At 36.8% G+C, this 25752-nt stretch overlaps 1 protein-coding gene across 6 annotated transcripts in view; it reads right to left on the reverse strand.

Annotated features, from left to right (window-relative positions):
• The window catches only part of PTPRM (protein tyrosine phosphatase receptor type M), a 526420-nt gene that overhangs the window by 321933 nt on the left and 178735 nt on the right, over positions 1 to 25752 (reverse strand). For all 6 annotated transcript variants that reach the window (XM_088130895.1, XM_088130898.1, XM_088130896.1 and 3 more), the window contains exons 3-5: positions 15168 to 15436; positions 7657 to 7735; positions 6504 to 6619 (exon numbers count right to left, since the gene is read on the reverse strand). In XM_088130895.1, the coding sequence (XP_087987021.1) occupies positions 6504 to 6619; positions 7657 to 7735; positions 15168 to 15436 (464 nt within the window). The remainder of the gene's footprint in view (positions 1 to 6503; positions 6620 to 7656; positions 7736 to 15167; positions 15437 to 25752) is intronic.

Genomic DNA, 25752 nt, shown 5'->3' on the forward strand with positions numbered 1-25752 from the left:
AAAAAGTTTGGTCTTTAATCCTGATAAATGTTGTTCAGTCATTAAGTCGTGTCCGACTCTTCGTGACCCTATGAACCATATCGCGCCACGCCTTCCTGTGTTCACTGCCTCCCTGAGTTTGCTCAGTTTCATGCTATTGCTTCAGTGATGCTATCTAACCATCTCATCCTCTGCCGTTCTCTTCTCCTTTTGCCTTCAATCTTTCCCAGCATCAGGGTCTTTTCCAGAGAGTCCTCTCTTCGCATTAGGTGACCAAAGTATCTGAGCTTGAGCTTCATTATTAAGCCTTCCAATGAGCAGTCAGGGTTGATTTCCTTTAAGATTGACTGGTTTGACCTCCTAGCAGTCCAGGGGACTCTTAAGAGTCTTCTCCAGCACCACAGTTCAAAAGTATGAATTCTTCAGTGCTCAGCCTTTTTTATGGTCCAGCTCTCACAGCCATACATTACTACTGGAAAAACCATAGCTTTGATTATGCGAATCTTTGTCGGCAAGGTGATGCTTCTGCTTTTTAATACGCTGTCTAGGTTTGCCACAGCTTTCCTCCCAACGAGCAAACGTCTCTTAATTTCATGGCTGCAGTCTCCGTCTGCGGTGATCTTGGAGCCCAAATAAATGAAGTCTGTTACTGCTTCCATTTCTACCCATTCTATTTGCCAGGAATTAATGGGTCCAGATGCCATGATCTTAGTTTTTTTAATGTTGAGTTTCAAGCCAGCTTTTGCACTCTCCTCTTTCACCCTCATCAAGAGGCTCTTTAGTTCTTCTTCACTTTCTGCCATTAGGGTGGTATCGTCTGAGGTTGTTGATGTTTCTCCCTGAAATCTTAATTCCAGCTTGTGATTCTTCCAGCCTGGCATTTCTCATGATGTACTCTGCATATAAGTTAAATAGGCAGGGTGACAGCATACAGCCTTGTCGTGCTCCTTTCCCTATTTTGAACCAATCGGTTGTTCCATGACCGGTTCTAACTGTTGCTTCTTGGCCCGCATACAGATTTCTCAGGAGATAGGTAAGGTGGTCTGGTACCCCCATTTCTTTAAGAATTTGCCACAGTTTGTTGTAATCCACACAGTCAAAGGCTTTTGCATAGTCAATGAAGCAGAAGCAGATGTCTTTCTGGAACTCTCATGCTTTCTCCATGATCCAGCGAATGTTGGCAATTTGATCTCTAGTTCCTCTGCCTCTTCGAAACCCAGCTTGTACATCCGGTAGTTCTCAGTTCACATACTGCTGAAGCCTGGCTTATAGGATTTTGGGCATAACCTTGCTAGCATGTGAAATGAGCGCAATTGTGCGATAGTTTGAGCATTCTTTGGCATTGCCCTTCTTTGGAATTGGAACATAAACTGACCTTTTCCAATCCCGTGGCCACTGTTGCGTTTTCCAAACTTGCTGGCATATTGAGTGCAGCACTTTAACAGCATCATCTTTTAGTATTTTAAATAACTCACCCAGAATACTGTCATCTCCGCTAGCTTTGTTGTTAGTAATGCTTCCTAAGGCCCACTTGACTTCGCTCTCTAGGATGTCCGGCTCAAGGTCAGTGATCACACCAGCATGGACATCAGGGACATTAAGATCTTTCTTGTATAGTTCTTCTGTGTATTCTTGCCACCTCTTCTTAATCTCTTCTGCTTCTGTTAGGTCCCTGCCTTTTCTGTCCTTTATCATGCCCATCTTTGCACTAAACGTTTCTTTGATATCTCCAATTTTCTTGAAGAGATCTCTAGTCTTCCCCATTCTATTGTTTTCCTCAATTTCTTTGCATTGTTCATTTAAGAAGGCCTTCTTATCTCCTTGCTATTCTCTGGAAATCTGCATTCAGTTGGTTATGTCTTTCCCTTTCCCTTGCTTTTCGCATTCCTTCTTTCCACAGCTATTTGTAAAGCCTCATCAGACAGCCATTTTGCTTTCTTGCATTTCTTTTTCTTTGGGATGGTTTTAGTTGCTGCCTCTTGTACAATGTTACGGACCTCCGTCCATAGTTCTTCAGGCACTCTGTCTACCAAATCTGATTCCCTAAATCTATTTGTCACCTTCACTGTGTACTCACAAGGAATATGACCTAAGTCATACCTGAGTGGTCTAGTGGTTTTTCCTACATTCTTCAATTTAAGCCTAAATTTTGCAGTAAGAAGCTCATGATCTGAGCCACAGTCAGCTCCTGCTCTTGTTTTTGCTGTCTGTACAGAGCGTCTCCATCTTTGACTGCAAAGTATATAATCAATTTGGTTTCGGTATTGACCATCTGGTGATGTCCATGTGTAGAGTCGTCTCTTGTATTGTTGGAAAAGAGTGTTTGCTATGACCAGCTTGTTCTTTTGACAGAACTCTATTAGCCTTTGCCCTGCTTCATTTTGTACTCCAAGGCCAAACTTGCCTGTTATTCCGATTATTCCTTGACTTCCTACTTTAGCATTCCAATCCCCTATGATGAAAAGGACATCTTTTTTTGGTGCTAGTTTTAGAATGTGTTGTAGGACTTCTGATAATCCTGATAAATAGTGCCCAGCAATTGATTCCTTATCATTTTCTCTTTGTCTTCTTTCAGGAACAGCCTCAATAGTTTCTCTTTATCTCTTCTCAGGAATAGCTCATTGGTTTAACACATCCCTTTTGTAAATCCAAAATAAAAAGGCTTTCCAAATCACTCTTATGGTTTATTATTTGTATGTCCCCTTTAATTATTATGATAACAGCTGATTTCATCTGTAAATCCATTTTAGCATCTTTCCATTTTCAGATCCACAGTATCTTTTTCCAAATCACTTTTATAATCCAGCATTTTTATAAACTCCAAATCCACATTCAAATCAGCCTCAATGTCTGTTTTCTCCAATGAAATCTATTGTTCTTCTATATCCTCTACTGAAGTGTCAAACAATCTTTTAAGTAGTTTCTGAGTACATTGGTCCCAAACCACCTTAAACTCTTCTATAGTCATACAACATTGCTCCATTCTATTATTGCTCCATTGTATCTTCTCCTTTAAATGGAATTGGTTGTTCTCTCTGGTTCCCTCAGTCAAGTCCCCTTATCATCTGTTTATTTCCCAGACAAGAAAACTTTCCCACAGGAGGATTTCTTGCAATTAATTTAAAAATCTTCATTTTTTCTAGTAATTTTTAAACACCCCACAGGAAATATTCTTTCCCTCTAGCTCCTTAACTTTTCAAACCCTTTTGCTGTTCAGAAAGTAAATATTTTCTTTTTAATCCTTAGACTTACATGTATCATCCAAGGTAAAAGGAGATTCTCCTGGTGTAATAGAACTTGCCCTTCAGAAATTTCTTAACTTCTAAGTAATCCATAAAAAGCAACTTCCTAAAGTAATTAAGAAAGGAAGAAAGCGAACCCAGGGTCTCTTTGAAAGGCACCAAACCGTGGCTTAGCCAGGATGTTTTTCCCTTGGCTCCCAGAACTCTCAAACCTGTTGGAAACCGCTATTTTACAATCTCCTCTCAGGGAGATTCTGTATGGAGCAAATTATTGGGCGATCCTTGTCCTTTCCTTAATCTGGACAGGGGATCTGAGGAGCTGATCCCTTCACCTGCTCCTCTTTTGCTGCGGTTGTCAGGTCCACGAAAGCGGAGCCGTCTTCAGTCCGCCATTGCTGCCTCTGGAAGCCAGAGTGGTCTACGGTATTGAAAGCCGCCAATATACCTAATGATATAGTAATCTCATGCTGGTCTTTGAAGGCTAACTAGACTGCTGAATCAGGCACAGAAAGCAGAGAGTGCTAAATGTCAATACTCATCCGTTATACGGCCAAAGAAACTGTAGCTATTTAGGAGCAAGAATCCTGCACATGCCCTGAGATTTTTTTATGTATTGCTTTTTCACATGATACACAGTGCTATCCTAATCATAAATTCTTGGAGTGAACAAACACAGTGCAACCAGGGATTGGAAAATCTAGAGAAAAGTATGCCAAAAGGAGAATATTTATGCATGCACTTATTTTAGAGTAGTACAACTGAACTATTATGGAACATTCTTTATAGACCTATCTGTGAAGCAACCATTATAGTGCCAAAAAACATTGGTTAGTGGCCCTGGTGACAGATATATTATTAAAACGCTGTGATTTTACTGCTATGATCTAAACACCTTGTTTTTAAAAGAACAATATTACAGAATATAGCAATTCTAAGACTTCATATACATTAGAATTAAATTGGTTAATTTTCCAGTTTAAAATTATCTTCTAAATGACCATTACTTAGTGGTCTAAATGTAATTAAAAAAAAAAAATTCTAACCAGATGGAATGAGACTATTAATCTAAAAATCAAATTGGTGGGATCAAGGTGGCCTGACAACACCACTGGTAATTTCTCTCTGGAGCTCCTCAGCTGATTTCTCTTTGTTAGGCAGTTTCCTTACTTAGAATTACTTCCTTTCTGAACTTCAAAGGAACTAAAGAAATTCCAACTTCATCCTTTTTCCACTTCCTCCAAAAATTCCCACTCAATAAGCTCTTGGGCCACTTAATATCAGCTGCAGAACAAGATCCAGATACATAGGTATTGCATATATAATGCACAAATACTATATAGATAGTATTGACTAAAACCAGCCTGAAGCTTTTTCATAACAGAAACTAAACATGATTTCTGGATTTTTTAGAGATTGCACATAATAAAAATGGTGCGATTTATATTTTTGCATAAAAGCTCCTTCTGGATAAATGCATAGTGATAATTGCTGGAACAAGGGACACTTATATCTACATAAGACCAAACAAATATTTTATTAAAAAATGTTACTATGTGTGGATCTCAAGCAAGATTTAACGAGATAGATATGCACAAATGTTGCAAATAATGTACCAGCCATATATGTTGTAAAACTGCCTACAATCATAGAAATCAGGCAAATATATGAATATAAATTGTTGAAAAGTGAGACTATTTTTTTAAGGTTAACAAGTAAAGAGTGTTGAACAAAGCTGTTTCCCATTTTTAAAAATTTTATACTGGAGCATTTTGCCTAACAAGCTCACAGAACAGCACATGAAGTTATTCTTCTTAGAAATACAGCTCTTGTTACATCTTTCTACAGGTAGTACTCACTTAACAACCCTAATTGGGACCAGCAACTCAGTCACTAAGTGAAGCAATCATTAAGAGAAACATCACATGACCACCCTGCTTAGCGATGGCAGTTCCGGCAGTCCCTGTTGCTGTCATTAAATGAATTCAGCGGGTCATTAGGCGAGGACCCACCCCCGAACTAAGCCATTCCCAGCTTGATCCCTTCCAGCCATTCCAAGGTAAGGAACAGCCTCCCCTTCAACTTCCCCATCTGCCTAGCTTCCCCCACCCGCCAATCTCTGCCGTTTTGGCTGCCTCGCACAGCATGAAGAGGATGCTGAATTCCCTTGCCACCATCCCAACAGACCTTCCTCCCTGTCCCCCTTGTCGCAATCATTGTTTTGTTTCCGTCTGCTGGGCTTACTACCGCCATTGAGGACTGTTGCCTGAAGCCCCATGGTGCAGCAAGCAGCCCCACTGCTGTGGCATGGCAAGCAGCCCCGTTACCACAGCTCTGTGGCTATTTCTCATGCCACGGCTCTGGGGCTTCTTGGCACGCCACAGCTCTGAAGTTGCAAGAAAATACATACATATGTAATATGTATATTAAATTAAATTAAATTACATTGGATTTATTCTCCACCCATCTCCCCCCAATGGGGAACTCTGGGCAGCTCACAAAGTACAACATATACAATTAAGCAATCTTAATTCTATCTAACAATTTAACGGCTATACTATCTAGCCAGCAGCGGTCGCTAGGGAGTCACAGCACATCCGGGCTTTTTCCTTCTTTGTACGTCTTTCTTCCCATCGATCGCATCGGTCACATTCAGGTTGGGTCTCGGACCAGTTTCTGCTCCCCGCATAGCGCCACTGGTTCCTCCCACCGAAATGGGAGTACCTAGTTATCTACTTGCAGATGGAATTGCTTTCGAACTGCTAGGTTGGCAGAAGCTGGGACGAGTGACAGGAGCTCACCACGTCACGCGGAGCCAGGCCCGAACTGCTGGAGTGCTGACCATTTCTGATTGGCAAACCCCAGCGTCATAAAGCCCTGCACCACTGCGTCCCACATATATATCATTTTGTTTTCCTATCTGAATACAATTGCCATATATTAGTCTATAATTCAAGTAAGTTTGGAGCTTTTTCCAAAAGTGCACAATTTTATAAAAAACTTACTTATGCTGCTGCTTTATAAATAATAAATACCATGTGATTAAAAAAAAAAACACACACTAGGCATCTTCCGGGGGATGCTGAATATTTGTATTAATGTAACCTCTTTCCCCTTGCTTTTAATTACTGGAACCAAAATAGAAAAATTACTAGTGCCTATGTTGTAGTTTCTCATTTGCCATACAGTCCTTCTTGGACTTTGGCTTTTGGATAGCCATGAACTTATCACATTTTCAAAAGTATCCCTTTGATAGAGAAAGGAAAGGGAAACAAACACGGTTACCTGTAGCCAAAGCCTGTTTCCTTGAACAGTCCTACCATTGGCAGTGCAATGAAAAGTAGCAAACTGGCCAGCATTGACTTCTACACTCTGGAGACGCAGGAAATGAGGTGTGCTGGCTGTTGAAAATAAAAGAGTGGCAAAGGGAGAATTATATTATTAGCACCACATTGTTCTAAATGACATATTTGTATTGTAAGCCGAGAAATTGAGACTGAAATTAATTTTAAAATATTTGTTTCTAATTATTCACAATATCATATATTATAAAGATGTTTTACATTGCCAATGTTCCTTTTTTACAAGAATCTAAGTCCCAATAAAAGAACAATTTTAGCTTACTGTTTCTATTGAGCAAGCAAATTATTTTGGCTGTGTAACTCTCTTGGAAAACATTTCTATAAAGACTGGATTAAAATCTAACTGATGTTTTTTAATAAAAGCTATAATAAATACTGAAACCAGTTATCAGACAAGAATATTAGGATATTATCAAGACCACTATTTTTATGTACCTCAAAGAAAGGTAGTTTATGTACTTCAAATAAATTGTGGAATAAGCAAAATCAAGCCTTGTTCAAGTTGAGTTCAGATCCTACTGACTTCATGAACACATCTGTATAGTTTTCTTGGCAATAACATGGAATTTACTTGCTATGAACTTCTGGGATGTTTTTCAACTCTCCAGTCTAGCCTACAGCCTTACAATTCACTAAGGGGCTCCCCACGAAGTACTATAACTAGGTCTCAAACTGTCTAAGTTATGAGTGCACATGAGGTCAGCCAGGAGTTGCTGAGGCATTTTAGTACTAATGTATTTTACTACTGGGAATGATCAGGAAATGCATGTGATATGGATTCAGCATCTACTACACTGTTGGAACAATGCCTTTTCCCATATGTGAAAGCCAGGATCCTGCTCCAATTGCCTTTTGCGGGTTCATGTAACATGTAACTTAGTCTCATACCTTCAGCTAGCAAAGTATGCTTTCCAACAATCTTAGAAAATTTACATAGTATTTTGGTTTCAAGAGTTCTAGGCACCTACCGAGTTAAATAGGCCCTTTATCAAGAAACCCTTTGGGGATTCAGAAGAAAGAAATTACCTTTATTCCAACAATATTATGAAATAATTAAAAACATAATATTCACTTACTACATGGATGTCCTAAAACCTTCACATCATCAATAGCCAGATATCCTTGGTGACCTGAAGTGATAACTTCAAAAACTACCTGAAAGATGAAAAAGCAAGTAATATCAATATATTTGGTGATAGATTTATGCTTCTGAAATGTTAGTATAAGTACAGCTATTTATTTGTTTAAATAAAATGCTGACTATTTAAAAATACAAAGACTTAAGCATTTCAAGCAATACAGGAAAGTATAGGAATCCAAATTCATAGACATCAATAATTTTATCCATGCACAGCTTCATTGGCTGTTATTTTTATTTGCAGCCAATTTCTTATGCATTACCTGATTCAATAAATAATCCCAAACTTTTTATGTTTATCTAATTTATGCAAGTTAGATTAAATATTAGGATAAGAATTACTTGGCAGAGTATACCTTCTGTACACTTAGTATGCAAGTTTTCTTCCACAGTGATATCAACTGAAAGATAGTATAATGTAATATAACATTACTTCATCAACGTACCGTACTACAGCTGCTCCCCTGATGCTTCCTGGCTGCTTGAAAATTATATTAAAGATTAAAATATTGAGGAAAGACATTAAAGCTCTGTCCTATTCATTAATCTAAGAAGTTTTATCATGAAATCAATCTAATATATAACACAGATAGAGGTAGTCCTTGTTTAGCAACCACAATTATGACTGGTAACTCAGTCATTAAGCGAAGCAATCGCTAAGTGAAATTGCAACTGTGCTTAAGATCTTCCTTCAGCTTTCCTATGCTTTACAGACCTGCAAAGGTTGTACGTGTGAGGACTGGTGCAAAGTTACTTTTTCATCACCGTCGTAACTGCAAATGGTCACTAAACAAGGCAGTCACTAAATAAGCACTACCTATAATATAATTCATATAATATATATTCTTATGTATATTATTAGTATAAAGCAAGAAAGAAAAGTTAGACGCTTCTGTTCAGCCAACGAGGCCTTAAAAAGTGACAATGTTTGATGGTAGTGAAAGCTGGTGGATAGTCCAGAAAAATAAACAGATACATACCTCCAATATAAAGCTATTTTCCTAGTACACAGCCAAGACAACTGGAAAATTGTCTTGATGTGCTAGTAGGAAAACTGATTCATAAATTCAAAGTCAGTGATCTGGCATTACTCCCATTATATTCAAAATAAATAAATCAAGCCATTTTCTTCTATCCCTACCCCTATACCCAATACGCAAATAAAATCTCTATACTTCAACTGTACTTGCTGTTATTGGGAAAAGTGCCTGACTATAAATCTTGTCATAGTTTTCAGCATAAATACTAATTAATAAATTAACTAATAACAAATACTTTTATATCAGTGCAATCATGCAAATATTTCTCTGAACAAACAGCTGGAAAGTAGTACATAACAAGCACTGAAAAGGGGGAACAAGCAATGCATTTTCCCCTTATTTCTGTATAGAACTACAATGGGCAGGGGGCTTTTTGTTCTTCCAGGAGCTGCTGTAGCTCAGGGATATGCACTGACATATTGTTTTGGCATTCCCCTATTAGTTGGCTAGAGGATAATTTATTAGTTTATGGTGTTTTATGCACTCCAAAGTCAGATTGAATAAAATAATCATACAGTCAACTTCAAATATTTGAGGTGAATTGGGTTGTAAAAAGGTGCCTTAGTTAAAACAATGAAGAGTCTAATACATTTATTATGGCATAGCTTTTTTATTGTAAAATAAAATATGCCATATATTATTCTTTAAATAACACAATTTTTCTTGCAACTGACTAATACTGCTTCTGGAAAGTCTTAGACAAAACAATGAAAAGAAACACTAGAAGAATTTGATGTTCTGTTTTTGCGGGGGGGGGGGGGATGTTATTTTCTATATGATTTTCAGGTTCTAAAAATATTAGTACTTTCACTCCAAACTGTCCATTTTAAATTCAACATAGCTGAAACATCTGAAATGGAAATCACCAAGTAGATGAGGCAAAGTAGCCCTCTTGAATAGAAAAGCTACTGTAAACACAGTTTCTCTGATTCCTGGGATATTAGTTAGCTACCGTATCAGCCAGGAAAAAACTGGTTAAAACACAGATTACATGTACTCATGAAAAATAGCGCTGGACGTTTGCCTTAGAGATGTCTTACATCAGTCTATCCCTCAGATGCCTGCCAAACAGGAAACAGGGAAGCGGTTTAACATTGCACTGTCCCCGATCCTCCCTGCTTCATTGAAGAGCAAAATTAGCTTTTCATTCCTGCCACTTCTCCCTTCTCAATGGAAATGGGGGAGGGGGCTTACTTGCTACCTGAAATGCTTACTGCTGAAAACGTGCTAGTAAAAACAACTTGTCAGCTCTATAGAACAAAAGGAATAAATAGATTTTCTTTCAATACATGTCCTCATGTTCTAAGCAATTAAAATTCCTGTAGTCCAAAGGTGAATTGTACCTAATCATAAACTTAATTTATAATAACGTATTGAAAAAGAGTAAGAATTTACTCATATCAATTTGGGTAATTAAGGCACTTGTGTAAATAAGCTAGAAAAAAAAATAGCAAAAAGAAAATTTAGTCCTTGGATTATTTGTCTTGCATCTTGTATGTCCTCCAACCCGACATAACTACATTTTATGTATGCATTTCACATTATCATTTGTACTTCTACTGATAAAGAAGAACTTATGAGATTAATGTCAACTATAGCCTCCAACAAAGAAGTGATTTAATATGAACAGTGAAAATTGGGCTTGTGTAATTATGACGTTGTTTGTACTGATTTATTTTTCAAGGCCCATGATCCTGAACCTATTTATTCCATAAGGACTTCAACTACTCCACAGTAAATTGCTTGTCAGTTAAGGGCAATATTTTGTTCTATTTTTACTCTCAGTCTCTGTCGGTATTTTATTCTCAGAGTCTCTGTCAGTATCTTTAGCAGTAGTGATTGAATCTCACTGATACTACTTGAATCAAGTGTCTATTTATTGTTGCATATGGGCATAAATCTATGGGATAGCTGTTTTTAAGCTATGCACAAGCTATTATAAGATGGCTTTTTCTGAATTCCACACCGAATGGACATTTTGACCAGAGAAAGTTAAATGAAAGCATTATAATCCTGCAGTTTCAACAGTAAACCTATTTTATTTACATTAAAGTTAGGTTCACAGCCCTTCTGTAACATAAAAGGAGACAAGACTGTGTATTTCACTGCTTGAGAAAAGCTAACTTGGTTCAAGATCAGTCTGAACTAAATTTGATAATATGAAGCACTCAGGATATAAGGCAGTCTATAAGAGTTGAACACAGATAGATGTGAAACCCCAGAGTGTCAAGCTCCCCAAGCACTTCATTTGTAGAAGCAGCAATCAGAAAGTTTAAATCTGTCATTAAATAAAAGTGAAGCTGCAGTTCTCCTAAATACCTTTCCTAGAGACTAAGCCTTACTGAGGTATTGTCAAGTAAACATGCTTAAAATGCCCTGCAAAGAAATTAACATAACAAAAAAGCTAAGGTTATTAGCTTTATCTGTTCATTCTTTATAATTCAGCTGTACTGAATTATAATACCCTTCAATCAAAAACAAACAGTCCACTTACATACATACATACATACACACCTTTATTTGGTTTTAGCTATGGATTTTGAGATTCATAGGATTCATGTTATGTTTGCTTTTCAGCAGCCTGTTTTGTTTCACCTAAAATAGAAAGCAATGATGTATAGACAAAGAGCATGGAGTTTATTTGAGAGTTATGCAAACTGCCTGCAGTGGGTATATCAAATTAAAGACAAAAGGAAACTAACTGCCATCAGGGTTCTGTAACAGAATCTGCTAGAAGAATGGAAGTTTGTTTTTTAAATGATAATTAGTTTCATGCTTTAAATTAATCCTCTGAAATTTTTTTAAAAAGACTGTTTTAGTGTGAAAGTGATATCTCCTCTAAAGCAGCAGATACAAAAGTTACATCAGCTGATCACAGATTGATCAAAGAATTTTAAAAAGTAAGAAATAGAAGAGGTGCCTTTAAGTTATCCATTATTAACTAACATCTGGACAGAAGAATGAATAGGTAAAAAGATCATACAGGACTTCCTCATTATGCTGATATATATTTAAATTACACTCATCATGTTTATATTACATTAATGTAATACCTAATTATATCTATATCTAGCTAGCTAGCTAAACAGCAGATGTAAATTTATGCAAGCCATTTTTATAGTGATGTATTTTTGGCATGCATCTAGAAGAAGTCTACTTATGGAGACCTTACTAGTGGACCACTTACTGATGGACAGTCTATAAGCAAATCATTAAGAAGGGATTAAATAACTACCTAGCTAGGAAAGTTAGATTTAAATGCACATGAATTAACATGAAGGTTAGAGCTATATTGTTTCATACAAGACATGGCTTAGAGAAATAATTAATAGCTACAACACACATCTTGAAAGGAAACAATAACTATGTTCAGAAGGCCATGCATACTAAGAAGCATTTCAGTAGAAACTTCTAAATATAGAGGTATCACACAGCACAATGTCTACAGAAGTGTGACATACTCTGCTTTTAAGATTCTTGGGTCTATTCAATAAGCATTAGTGGGAGTTATTTGCCTGTATTTTCTTCGGGAAAAAACCCTCCAAAAACAAAATAAAAATATTTTTCAAATAGACAAAATAGTATTTTGGAAAATAAAATATTTTATTGGGTACCTGACGAATAACATTTTGCATGATCAAGGGCCACCGCTGCAGGGCATTTAGCTATATATGATCTTGTCTAAGATTGTATAGAACTGTTGGCTGAAATGTTAGGTTCATCTGGAATTACTTTAAGACATCAGTTCCTCAATATGAAATTTCTGGGAAAATAATTCACAAAACAAACTGTACCAATTTATGTCACTGATGTAAATAGCATCATTCCCAGTAAAATCTTAATTTAACAGAGAATCCTTGATTATTGGGAGTGAAGTTGTTTGTTGTATCCAAGATCTGGTAAAATGAGATCCACTTACTTTATAAGTCCCTAAGCACATCAGAACGATTGTTTTGTAAAAAAAATTAACACTGTTTTAGCTATTCAAAAATGTGTATGTTGTCTTTCAAAACACAAGCTTTCATAACATAACTTACAATCATTACTTCAAGCTTTAAGTTATTTTTTCAAAATTCTCCTTATACCAGTAACAGGCATATTATCTGCAGTTAAGTCATGATTTCACTGCCAGTGAAAAATGAAATGTGGAAAAAGGCTCAAAATGCATCTTTTTCATACCTCCATTTGTTTTAATTTTTCAACGTTCTTGATACATTTTTACTCTCAAAAATATTTTTGACTATAACTATTTAATAAAAGAAAACATTTATCTATATTAGTTAAGCAAAATTAGCCTAAGCCTTATTCTGAATTTTCTCTCATTTTTTTTTTCTCTACAGCAGCAACTCTGTGAGGTAGGTTCAGCTTAGAGTGCCCTGCCAACTATTAGGAATTTTATCCACTGCATTCATATAAGAAATTAATCTGGCCAGAATTGGAATCCACCAATCGTTCATTGATGGATTGATTGATTGTGTGCCATCAAGTTGGTGTCAACTCTTAGTGACCACATGGATAGATTTTCTACATGACGATCTGGGACTAACCTTATCTTTCAGGTCTTCTAACAATGCACCCAATGCCATTGTAACTGAGACCATCCATCTTGCTGCTTGTCATCTCTTTCCTTCCACCTTTCCCAGTATTAGAGCCTTTTCCAGATAGCTAGGTTTTCACATAATGTGTCCAAAGTATGATAATTTGACCGTCGAGGTCATTTGTGCCTCGAGTTAGAACTCTGGGTTGATTTGTTCAATTTGTTTGTTTTCTTGGTTGTCCCTGGTATTCTCAGGATTCTTCTCTAACACCTAATTTCAAAAGTGTCAATATTCTTTCTTATCCTGCTTCTTCAAAGTCCAACTTTTACTTCCCTAGAGGGTCACAGGGAATACCATTGCCTGCACTATTCTAATCTTTGTAGGTACAGAGACATCATGGTACCTGAATATCCTTCCAACCACCAATCTATTCCTATGTAAACAGTTCATAGAATATAATTTTTATTTATTTATTTATTATTAAATTTATACACTGCCCATCTCCACCAGAGGGTGACTGGGGAGTCAGTCCTTAATAATAGTCCCTAAGACTTTGATTAATTCAATTTTTAATTACAAACTCCGTAACAGCTGCAAACTCATACTTCTATGTTACAAAGAAAAAGTGCATCCATATCAAATGACTACAAAAATATTTGAAAAATGATGATACTAAAATTGAGCTGAAATGACGGCTAGTTTGTAAAGTAGCAATCCACCATTTACAATTTCCTAAAATTTCTTCCCATATTTCTGACTTAATGTAGACCTTTTTCCTTATTGGGACTTCATATAAAATCTTATTTTAGAGATAATTTAAAATCTACTACACCTAACCATTCAGAAGAGAGATCCACAATTACTGACAGCCCCCAAGGAATGCATTTGGCTTTTAAGTACTGTAGTGAGGACCATGTTCCAAAAAGTAAGAAGGTCCAGGAAAAAAAGTAAATTTGATTTGATTTGAATCAAACAAAATCAAATTGTTAAACTAAACTTGTTCTTGAGGCACACTCCTTTATAAATATTTCAAGGGAGAAATGGTCTGTGAGATAAGAATTTCTGACTTTTAAACAGTCTGCAGATTTCTGAGAAACAGGCCTATAGGAATCATTATGTGGAAGACAATCTTTTCATTACATAGAATAGTTGAGGAATCTCACAATAAAATAGATGAATTTCATTCAATAGATAATTGTCTAACAGAAACATATTGCAACATGTAGCTGATACTGGCTGATCTCAAAAAATGCTCAGCAAGGCTGGACCTGATAGTCCTGGATGGGAAAGCATCAGAAAAATCCAGAGCTATAAACAAGAATGGGGAATTTTTTAAAAAAATCCCACAAAGACAATGGCAAGCAACTGCCCTATTGTTCCAAGAAAACAACATGGATGTTGTTCAACATAATCACAACTTAAAAGGTATTTTAATTTGTTTAATTTTAATTTGTTAAAAGCTCTTCTTGTTCTAAGATTTATGTGGCTAGATGGAGGGCCACACATTTCTAGCATTAAGGAGCAGCATCCACTGAAAGAGTCAGCAGAATGCTCTATGTGCCTATCCACACACCATACCACTTGCAGGAGTACCAGCGAAGTAAACGGCATGCACAGAAGCACGCAGACAGGTGGGGAAAGCCTTTGAAGCAGCTCGGCTCACCCTTCCAGTACATTCAGCTGCTTTCACATTTCAAAGAAGGTATTTGGCTCATCCAATGCACTTTGTAAAGGAGTGTTTTTTACAATAATTTATATAACACCAATAAGACCATTAGTCACTGTATAAATTGATTAAACATTGAAAAAGGAGGAAGAATTTTTATTTTAAACTGTTTCAGAAGTGAAGGAACAAAAAAAAAAAAAAATACCTGGTAAAAGTTTGGCCAAAAGGTGCTGACTGCCAATTCCACTCTATTCCAAATACCAATAGGAGCTTCAGAGATATTCCAAACTGGACTTCCAAGCTCACCATTATTGACTTTCACATAAACATTCAGAATTCCAGGACTGGAACCACTCTTGCTGGAAACATAAAAATTGAAATCGATGCAATGTGTGTCATTTTCTTTAAGGTGTGGTAGCAAAAGATGGGCTTTTTGGCCAATTCTTTCAGTAGTGTTCACCAACATGAAAGATCCTGCAGAAAATAAATAAAAGAAAATCAGTAAATGGTTATAGTTTCAGATCTCTTCCCATCTATCCCCATCTTCTTTTCTTCTTTTCACGCTATGCAGTTTCTGTTGTCCTATAGAAATGCGTAAAATGTTTTGAGCTTGAAACTTTTTAAGGATAGAGCTCGTCCACAATGATCAGAACAACCCATTTCAAACTTGAAACAATTGTTTTGGATTCAAAATATTAAAAATGTTTTGTGCTTTCCTACTATCATACAATTATGATATATTACAATTACACATTGTAAGTTGGTATTATATTATATTGTATAATAATTATAAAACAGTCTCAGAATAAGGTTTACTTTGGACTAGGTGAGAAACAAGCAGAGACATTAGCTTTATTAACCCACCAAACTGGAAGTAAGTTTCTTCCTAGTTTTGTGATTCCATTCACACCCAGGAATATTAAATATTTGCCCTGACTCCCTGCATCTGTTCATTACAAGGAATAAAACCACAGTTTTCTAAAAAAAAAAAAAAAGTTGTAGAATCCCTAATGAAACAACACTTATTCACTCTTGTTATCACTGTGTGGATCAATATAATCCATATGTGTACTCAGTGTCTTATACAGGTAGTCCTCAGTTAACAACAGTAATTGGACCAGGAACTCTGTCGCCAAGCAACACAGTCGTAAAGTGTGACAATCACATGACCGTGCTGACTTACATGGCAGTTCTGGCAGTTCAAGTTGCAGTTGTTAAGTAAATCCCATGCAGTTGTTAAGCACAATGTCACATGATCACCATTTGCAACCTCCTGCCAGCTTGCCTATTGACTATGCTTGTCGGAATCTGGCAGTGAAGGTCGCAAATAGCAATCACATGACCACGGGATGCCACGACCGTCATAATTGCGAGCCAGCTGCAAAGCACCTGAATTGCAATCACATGACCGTGGGGACACTGCCATGGCTGCAACTTTGAGGACCGTCCATAAGTCTTCTTGTTCAGCCCCACTGTAACTTTGAATGGTCGCTGAAAGAATGGTCATTAACAGAGGACTATCTGTACTGTATGCATAGTATATTTTTCAGGTAGTTTACATAAATAAATGAAGGATATTGTATCAAAATCAAATGTCTGGGTAAGCCACATATATGCTCAATGACATGTTTTATATATAACATAAATTTTATATAGGATACATAGGATTTTTTGTTCAGCTGTTTCTTATTACTATCAGAATGTGGATAGGTACAGAATTACTCTTCCATATTAAAATAATATAAATATTAATTTAGGGATATAGAAAAATTACTAAGGAAATCAATATCTAAAAGCGCAGGAATATAAAGACTGCAATATCTTATGCACATTTATTTTGAACTATTGATGATGGACTCAGTCCTACGCAGATTTGACTGAAAAATGAACAAAATGAATATACCTAGTAACACAATGTTTCTGTTGCTATGAACTAGGAGCAAGGAACATGGGATAATAATTGGACCTACTGAGAATTGGACTCAATCTGTGAAGAAGGGATCAGTGTGAGGGCAAAAAGATCAAAGCCAAATTTAAATTTATGAAAGCGTTTGATGGACAAATCCCCTCCAAGTCCTGCTGTGCTGCCTCATCATGGTGTGTGTGTGGGGGGTGTTCCTGGGATGGATGAGCAAAAAATGTTGGGAGTGCATGCCAAGAGTATATTCCCAGCAGGCTTACCCAAGGTGTGAAGATCATCCCAACTGCCCAGATAAAGCAAGCAGGCACCTATATTGGGCAACAGCGATATAGGAAGATGTTGAAGGCAGATGATCACTTTAGGGACAATGGCAAAGGCATCAATTCACACTGCATAGGAGAAGGCAATGATAAACTACTCCAGTATTTTTACCAAGAAAACCACATGGATAGAAAATGTAAAATGACTGATGTTGTAGCGAAGGAGAATGGGCCCATTAGCTCAGATGGCACTCAACATGTTACTGAGGAAGAGTAAAGGATCTTTTGGAATACTAACAGTGTTTATGACGTGGCTAGATTAAAGCCTTTGGGACATCCAGTTGCTGATGCTGCCATACAGGAAAAGAAAATCAAAAGGTGTAAAGACAGAATTACAGTAGGAACATGGAACGTAAGAAGCATGAACAGAGGAAAGCTCAACACAGTAGAACTTGAAATGAAACAACTACAAATTGACATCTTAGGCATCAGTGAATTAAGAATGACTGGGATGGGTCCCTTTCAGTCAGAAGATCACACCATGTATTACTCAGGACATGAAAAACAATGAAGATACGATGTTGCTTTTATAATTAGAAAGGGCATAGCAAGAACAGTAGTTGGCTACAATGCAATCAGTGACGGAATCACATCAATTAGGGTTAGGGTTAGGGTTAGACGACCCTTTAATATGATGATAATTCAAGTTTATGCTCCAACCACCAATGCAGAAGAGGAGGTTGATGACTTCTATGTTAAATTTGAAATTGAAAGAACATGCAAGATGTGCTGCTTGTGACTGGAGACATGAATGCCAAAGTTGGAAACATGAAAGAGGAAAATGTAGTTGGACTGTATGGCTTAGGAAACCGAAATGAAGCAAGAGACCAGCGTATCAATTTCTGCCACTCCAATTGATTTCTTAATAGCTAACACTGTCTTCAAACAAGCCTCTATACATGGACATCACCAGATGGAGTATATAGAAATCAAATTGCCTATATTATTGCTAAAAGGAAATGAAGGAGCTCAATTATAGAATCAAAGACATGGCCAGGTGCTGACTGTGGAACAGATCACGAACTTCTCATGTGCAAGCTCCAAGTTAAGCTAAAGAAGAAAAAGAAAGCCAATCTATTTCCATGATATGATCTTGAACATACACCCACCATTTTCAAGGAGAACATCAGGAATCACTTTGAAGTCCTGAACTTCATTGACAGAGAACCAGAGGAATTATGGAATGAACTTAAATGAACGTAAATACGTTGTTAAGAATTAATGTGAAAAGAGACTGCCAAAACTGAAGACAGAGAAGAAAGCATACTGGATGTCAGAACAAATCATGGAAATTGCCAAGGGAAGAGAAGCCAAAGCCAAGAAAGGCAAAAATCTCAGAAAGAAACTTAAAAAAGAGTTTCAGAGAGCTGTTAGAAGAGACAAAAGCAGTATTACAACAACATCTTTAAAGACATTGAAGATGGAAACAGACATGGAAAAACAAGGGAAGTCTTTAAAAAGATCTATGAACTCAGAAGGAGGTTCCAATCTCGAATTGGTATACTAAAGGATGCCAATGGACAGAAAGTAACTGATTCAAAGGAGATCAAAGCAAGATGGAAGGAGTATTCTATACAATAGAGATGTCAATATCCAAGATATCTTAGAAGATATTCCTTACTTACAAGAAACTCTAGTACTAGAAGATGTAGATAGATCAGCATTCTGGTCATTACCAAGTTGGAAGGCTATAAGAACTGATGAAATAGCCACTGAAATATGGCAAACAACAGAAGAAGAATCAGTCAAGTTTCTAACCAAGTTATGGCAGCAAATCTGGAGAAAACACAGTGGCTAACCAATTGGAAGAGGTCAACCTACATTCCAATATCAAATACAGGAGACTTAACAGAGTGTGTAAACTATCATACAATATCTTTAATTTCACATGCTAGCAAAATAATGCTTAGGATCATCCAACACAAATTAGAGCCCTACATGGAAAAAGAGATGCCAGATGTTCAAGCTGGGTTTAGAAAAGGCCAAGGAACATTAGACATGAGACATTACTGCTGATGCATGTTGGTTAATTGAGAAACCCAAAGAATACCAAAAAGAAGTCAGTATGTGCTTGATTGATTATACAAAAGCCTTTGATTGTGTTGATCACATCAAGCTGAGGAAAGTGCTCAGAAATGGGAATCCCAGAACATCTCATTGTCCTCATGAGAAACTTATATACAGGTCAGGAAGCCACAGTACAGACAAAACATGGCGAAACAGACTGACTCCACGTTGGCAAATGAGTGTGACATGGCTGCATACTCTCCCCTTATTTATTCAACCTATATGCTGAATGTACATTAAGAGAAACTGGATTGGAAAAAGATCAATGTGGTTTTAAATTGGAGGAAGAAACATCAGTAACCTGTGCTATACTGATGACACTACCCTGATAATAGAAAATGCAAAGGATCTGCAAGCCCTAGTATTAAAAGTCAAAAAGCTGTCGGGCTTAGCCCAAGGAAATCCAGGAGACCATACAGAAATTATCCAGCAAGGTTTATTAGCTACAACCCATTTACAGGAATCTTCCCAGACTGGAGTCCAGTTCCCAGGCTCAGCCAGTTCATACCAATGGTATTTCTCAGGGAGGTGCCAATCTCCTCTGCTTATCTCTTCTTTGCTCCTCTGGAGATGAGAGCACATTCTTTACTCCCCTCCCACCATTCCAGTCCATCACAAAAGCACAGTGAAAAAATGGGACTAAAATTAAACAGAAAGAAAACCAAGCTAAGGACAATAGGTACAACAACCAGACTTAGAATTGACAATGAAGCTATTGAAGTGGTGGATAGCTTCTGCCTTTTAGGATCAACCAGGAACAATAAAGGAACAAGCAGTCAAGAAATACACCACAGACATGCACTTGGTAGAGCAACTATGAAGGCCTTGGAAAAGATATTCAAATGCAGTGATGCATCTATACCTACAAAGATCAAAATCATGCAAGTGACAGTAGTCCCTGTGACACTCTATGGAAGCAAAAGTTGGACTTTAAAGAAGCAGGATAGGAACAATATTGACACTTTTGAACTTTGTGGATGGATAAGACTCCTGAGAATACCATGGGCAGCCAAGAAAACAAACTGATGGATCATTGAACAAATCAACCCAGAGTTCTTACTTGAATCACAAATGACCAGGCTCAAATTATTGTACTTTAGATGCATTATGTGAGGATCTAGCTCTCTGGAAAAGGCTCTAATGCTGGGAAAGGTGGAAGGAAAGAGAAGAAGAGAATGACCAGCAGCAAGGTGGAGGAATTCAGTTACAGTGAAGATGAGTGCACTGTTGAGAGACTTGAAAGAACATGTTAGGGATAGATCGTCATGGAAAAAAAATCTATCTATGTGGTCACTAGGAGTTGAAAACAACTTGATGGGACATAATTCAACTGAGATACTATACACTGTGAAATATTACTCTGAAGTCTGACTAAATGAAGATGACATACTTGTAGTTCCTCATAATTAACATCAGCAATAAAAAGCATGAATTTTTTATTTATAGCACTATGATTTGATCATGAAAGAATAAAGAACTTGCTAGAATATTCTAGAACTTAATGAAATTAACAGAAAACATGTTTTAAAAATTTACATTGCTTTTATATAAGTACATTTCAATTTGTGTTCATGTGATATTACTTTTCTCACAAAGCTTTGTTGTACAGTAATTTAGTACAAAATAGTTTTGTTTCACTGGAACACAGAAACATAAGCGTGATTTGATCTAGCTGCAGTTACTTTGAGAGTCAGCATCAACTTTAATCAACTTTGCTGTGTCAGTGACAATCAATATATATCAAATGACAGGAGCTTCACATTTTACTTTGTTCGTATACTATATATAGTATAAAATTATTTGTACTTATTTCATATTTCCCTTCTAATTGAAAGGTCAAGTTAGGCAATTCAGTAAGGAAGAAAAGAATAGTTGGAGTTACAAGCTGATTACTTAATAATAGAGTTTAGATATGAGAAAATTAATTAAAAAGCATAGGAACAAAGAAATTAATAAAGTTCCAGCAACATGGTATTAGTTTCATATTGAAGAACCCAAGAAGGAACCAGCAGCCAATAAAAACCAAAAGAAATAGGGTTCAGTTAAATTGAAAGTGACATTAGAAATACAATGATCAGTCAGATCAGGAGATATTATTTTTGTTACTAAGAGATAGATACACATGATTTTTTTTTTTTTTTTGTCTGCGCTCAGTCATTGCTGACCCTGCAGTGACTGCTTGGACGAGTCCTTGCAGTTTTCAAGGCAATTGTTTTTCGGAAGTGGTTTGCCAGAGCCTCCTTCCTAGGGCAAAGCCCAGCTGGCGAGCACAGGAGGCGGGGTTTCCGTTGCTTCACGTCCTTTTCGGGCGCGCGCGGTTTTTCGCGCTTACCGGCAACTGCTCCCAACTCCTTTTTGCAAGGCGCCGCCAGCATTTTTCCTCCCACCGGAGTGAGAGTACCCATTTATCTACTCACGTGAGTTTTCGACCTGTTGGGTTGACAGGAACTGGGGAGGAAACAGGAGCTCACCCTGTTTAACGCGAAGGCTGGACTCGAACCGCTGAACTGTCGACCATTTCTGGCCGGCAACTTTCAGCATCATTAAGCCACTGCGCCACCGCATCCCCCAGATACACATGATTATAAAAATGTAAAGAGTAAGGAAGATGACCTTGATGGAGATATGCAAGTTCTGTTACTAGGGCAACAAGGAGTAAAAAATATGTTAAGTCCACAACAGACAGAAAGCATTTGTAAGCAGTTCAGACACCTCCTTGAGAATAAGAAAAATAAGCAGGAGGAGGAGATAAACCACAGCCAGACCTGTAAGATTCTGTTATTATAGCCAATGTCAATAAAAGTAGTTTTTGCAATCCTGTGGAGTTATTTCTTGGTCTCTTCTACCTAGTGGGCTGACAAATGCTGAGTACAGACAGAGGGGGGCACTGCTTCTTTCTGGATATTAGTGGGACAAGCTGCTGGGTGTTATTCTACCTTTAGGATTTTAGATTCACTCCCCAGCATGGTAGACTATTCATGAGTTAACATTAACGTTTTAGGTGTTTCTCTCCTCCCTTGGCACTTCTATTAGCATTTGAAAACTCAGGATTTTAAAACTTCCATTGGAGTAGAATTTTAGCCAGTTACATTGCAATTGCTTCATTTATTGTATTTTAAATGTATGTATCATTTAATATTTTGTTTCCACTATTTTCTAAGGAATTGCCTACTGTTCTGTACATTTCATTTTTTTTTAATAGTAATTGTATTAAACATTACAATTAAAAAGATAAAAACTAATACAAACTAAAAAAAAGTAAAAAAAAAAAGAAATAGAAAAAACAGAAAGTGCAGAAAAGAAAAAACATAGAAAGAAAAATAGAAAAGAAAGGAAAAATAAGAATATAGTAAAGAAAAAAGAAAAAAGAGTTCTGGGGAAGAAATAGCGAACTGAAGATGGCTTTGTTAAAAGCAGAGCCAATGACCGCGGTGGAATGAAGAACCAGCAAGTAGACTGGCTGTTCATAATTCCTCTCCAGTCAAGGAGAGGACTTGAGATTGCCCGCAAGTGCTCCAGACAGCTGCTCCTCATGAGAAGACTGCAAGATAGCGGTCTCTGGCAGGTTTAGAACTCTGGGAAACAATGGAATGGCCATCTTTGCTCAAACCGCAGTCAGTGACTTTAAGGACACTGGGTTTACATACTTCCTTTTCTAATAACTTTCAGAAATTGCTTAACTGCTTTAAAGCTATTAGGGACCTTTGGATTTGCAAGTTTTATAGCACTGGGTGAGTTTCCTTCAATCCTTAGCAAAAGAAGTTTTAAATACAAGTTTAAGGACTTAAAAAAATATTTTTTGGAATAAAAAGCAAAAGGATGATTAGAACTTTGATTTTGGAAAGTTACAAATGGACTAAGGGTCCAGATGAATTTAAAATACGATTCTAAAATTAATTATGAGAATCCTTCTCATGGGAAAATTACAGAACGGAGCAAAATACTTTAACATTGGAAATGTTTTTGAACAATGGGCCCATTCTTATTTTTAAGAGTGTCTGCCCTTACAGATAGACTGTGTTTAAATGTTATGGAAGAACAAGTTTTACCAGACAAGACTGAAACTGATCTGAAAGTGGATTTAAAAATGACAGGCTACAAGAATGATATGGAAAAAGATGCTAACTGGACATACAAATGAAATCGGCTGATGTCTTAATAATTAAAGGGGATATACAAATAACAAACCAAAAGAGTGATCTGGATAATTTCCTCTACTGGATTTACAAAAGAGGCTTGTTAAAGCTTTGAAGAATTTTGTGAGAAGGGACAAAGAAAAAATGAAAAGAAATCAAGTTCTAGGGCATTATTTGAAGGGATTAAAGATCAAGATTGTTAAAAGCAAAGGGAAGGAATATAAAGTTGGGTTATTTGATCAAGGTTAAAAGAGATATGTTGTTATTTCTGGTAATCCTTAATGGATTTTTGCTATCAGGACTGAACGACTAATGATTTGTTTATAGATAAGAGAGGGGAATAGAGGAAAAAAAGATCATTTGTTGTATTTTATGAGAAGGCAATAGGTTACTAAAATTGTTTATACCTGTTGTGATGAAGGGGAAAGTAATTTCTTTACATATTTATGTTTCAATTCATTTTCTTTTTTGGTGTAATCGTGATTTAATGTGCCTTTTCATCAGCTCTCTGGAGAACCCATGATAAAAGGAATTTAAAAAAAATCCATTTTCACACAGTATCCCCAAGCATATTGTAACATAAAAGTGAGAACCATGTGTGCATTAAATGTTGAAGAAAATAAAGGAACAACCAGTGCTTCGGTTTGTGATATCATCCTTTCTGGTTGGAACAATCCAAAATCTAGAAGATAGTGCTAGGTGACTTACAAGACAATGTTTTTCTACTACATGAGGCTTGGCCAGTTGGATGCCAGACTGTGGGTGGGTGAAGGGTGGGGGGTCTTTTAAGCTTTTGGTCTGAAAAAAGGGTGAACATCTTTTTTGTTGTTGTTAAGGGTCACCTCCCCCAATGGTAATCTGCTAGGAGATCATACTGGCAGTGATGAAGCAATCAGTGGTGGGGTCTGAACCATTATCATCCTGGCAATCCATTTCTTCTGTACCCCTAACTCTCTCTCTGTCTTTCTGTTAGTAGCTGCTTCCTGGAAGGAGACAGTTATGAAACAAACTCTTGTAGAGGCTTTAGAAATTTGACTGAAGACTGTATGCAAGTGTATGAAATGAGTGAGATCAATTTGGCAGTTACACTGAATTAGTATGACAATGATCCATAGCCTACATAAATTAGAAATTAAAAAACAAAGCTTTTTAAGAAAGGAGGAATGTTATGATTTTATTACTATTAGGGATAAGGGTAATTTTCAGATTAAACATCTGTTTGTAAAAGCAAGCTGCAAAAAAGAGCAGACCTTTGATCCCTAATCTTAATATGTAAAACAATAACACTGTACCAAATGGTCATTTGTGATACTTTAGAGGTTGTGTCTTTCTTCATTAATATAGTAAAACTTTTTGTAATATTTGATCACCATTATAAGCTACCATTGCAAAAAATGTATTTAAATTGATATTCTACTATTATGGAGTTTTAATTCATTGTGTTCTGTCCCTCCCTGCTAAGGAAGCTAATTAATAGATCCAATTTGAATATAATTGAATTATATCACTTACAAAATAGCTTCAGTTCTAGAGGTATCTAAGAAAACCAGAAATTGCAAAGTCCATAGTAGTAGATTACTGAAGCATATTCAATATGGAAGTAATTAGTTGGCTGCTTATATTGGGAGGGGATAATTTTCTTTGTAGAATCCTTGGTGCTCTCTGAAGTTGGTTATTTCCTTGCAGACATTTCATTACCCAACTAAGTAACATCATCAGTGCTAGTGATTGTGGGGTTTGCTCCCTGTTTATATACAATAGCTTACCCTGCCAGTGTTGGTGGGAGTGTGGTTTTCCTCTTGGTAGTTCCTTGACTGGGATATTGTTTCCTGCTTGACTGTCTGGAGTTAATACTGCTTATGTGGGTGTTGGTTGCTGGAAGGGATGTGTTCTTGTCTTTTTGTTTCCTTCTTAGCTTTTTGTTGTCTTTTTTGAATGGTGTATAAATATGGTTTATTTCTATGTATCTATTGATGGCTGATTTATCTAAATACCAAGCTTCCAGGAATTCCGTAGCATTTTTGGGTTTAGCTTTGTCTAGGATGCTCACAGTTTCCCAGTTGAAATTGTGGTTGAGTCTCTTCATGACTTGTGAGATAAGGAGTTTTCATCGTGTCTTCTGACTGCTAGTTGGTGTTCATGGATACGCTCTGCTAGTCTTCCGCCTATCTGTCCTACATAGTGGCTATTACAGTCCTTACACTGTATGTTGTAATGACTCCTGTTTTTTCCTCTTGGACTACTGAGTCTTTGGTTTATTTAAGATGTTTAACCAACACAAGCTCTGAAAAGGATAACACTGCCATACATCAAAAACATCTCAGAAACAACCAACAGACTATTCCA

This window comes from Python bivittatus, unplaced genomic scaffold, assembly GCF_059951505.1.
Source record: "Python bivittatus isolate LINGU-HERP-01145 unplaced genomic scaffold, Pbiv_v1 ctg000840_np1212, whole genome shotgun sequence".
Lineage (NCBI taxonomy): Eukaryota > Metazoa > Chordata > Lepidosauria > Squamata > Pythonidae > Python > Python bivittatus.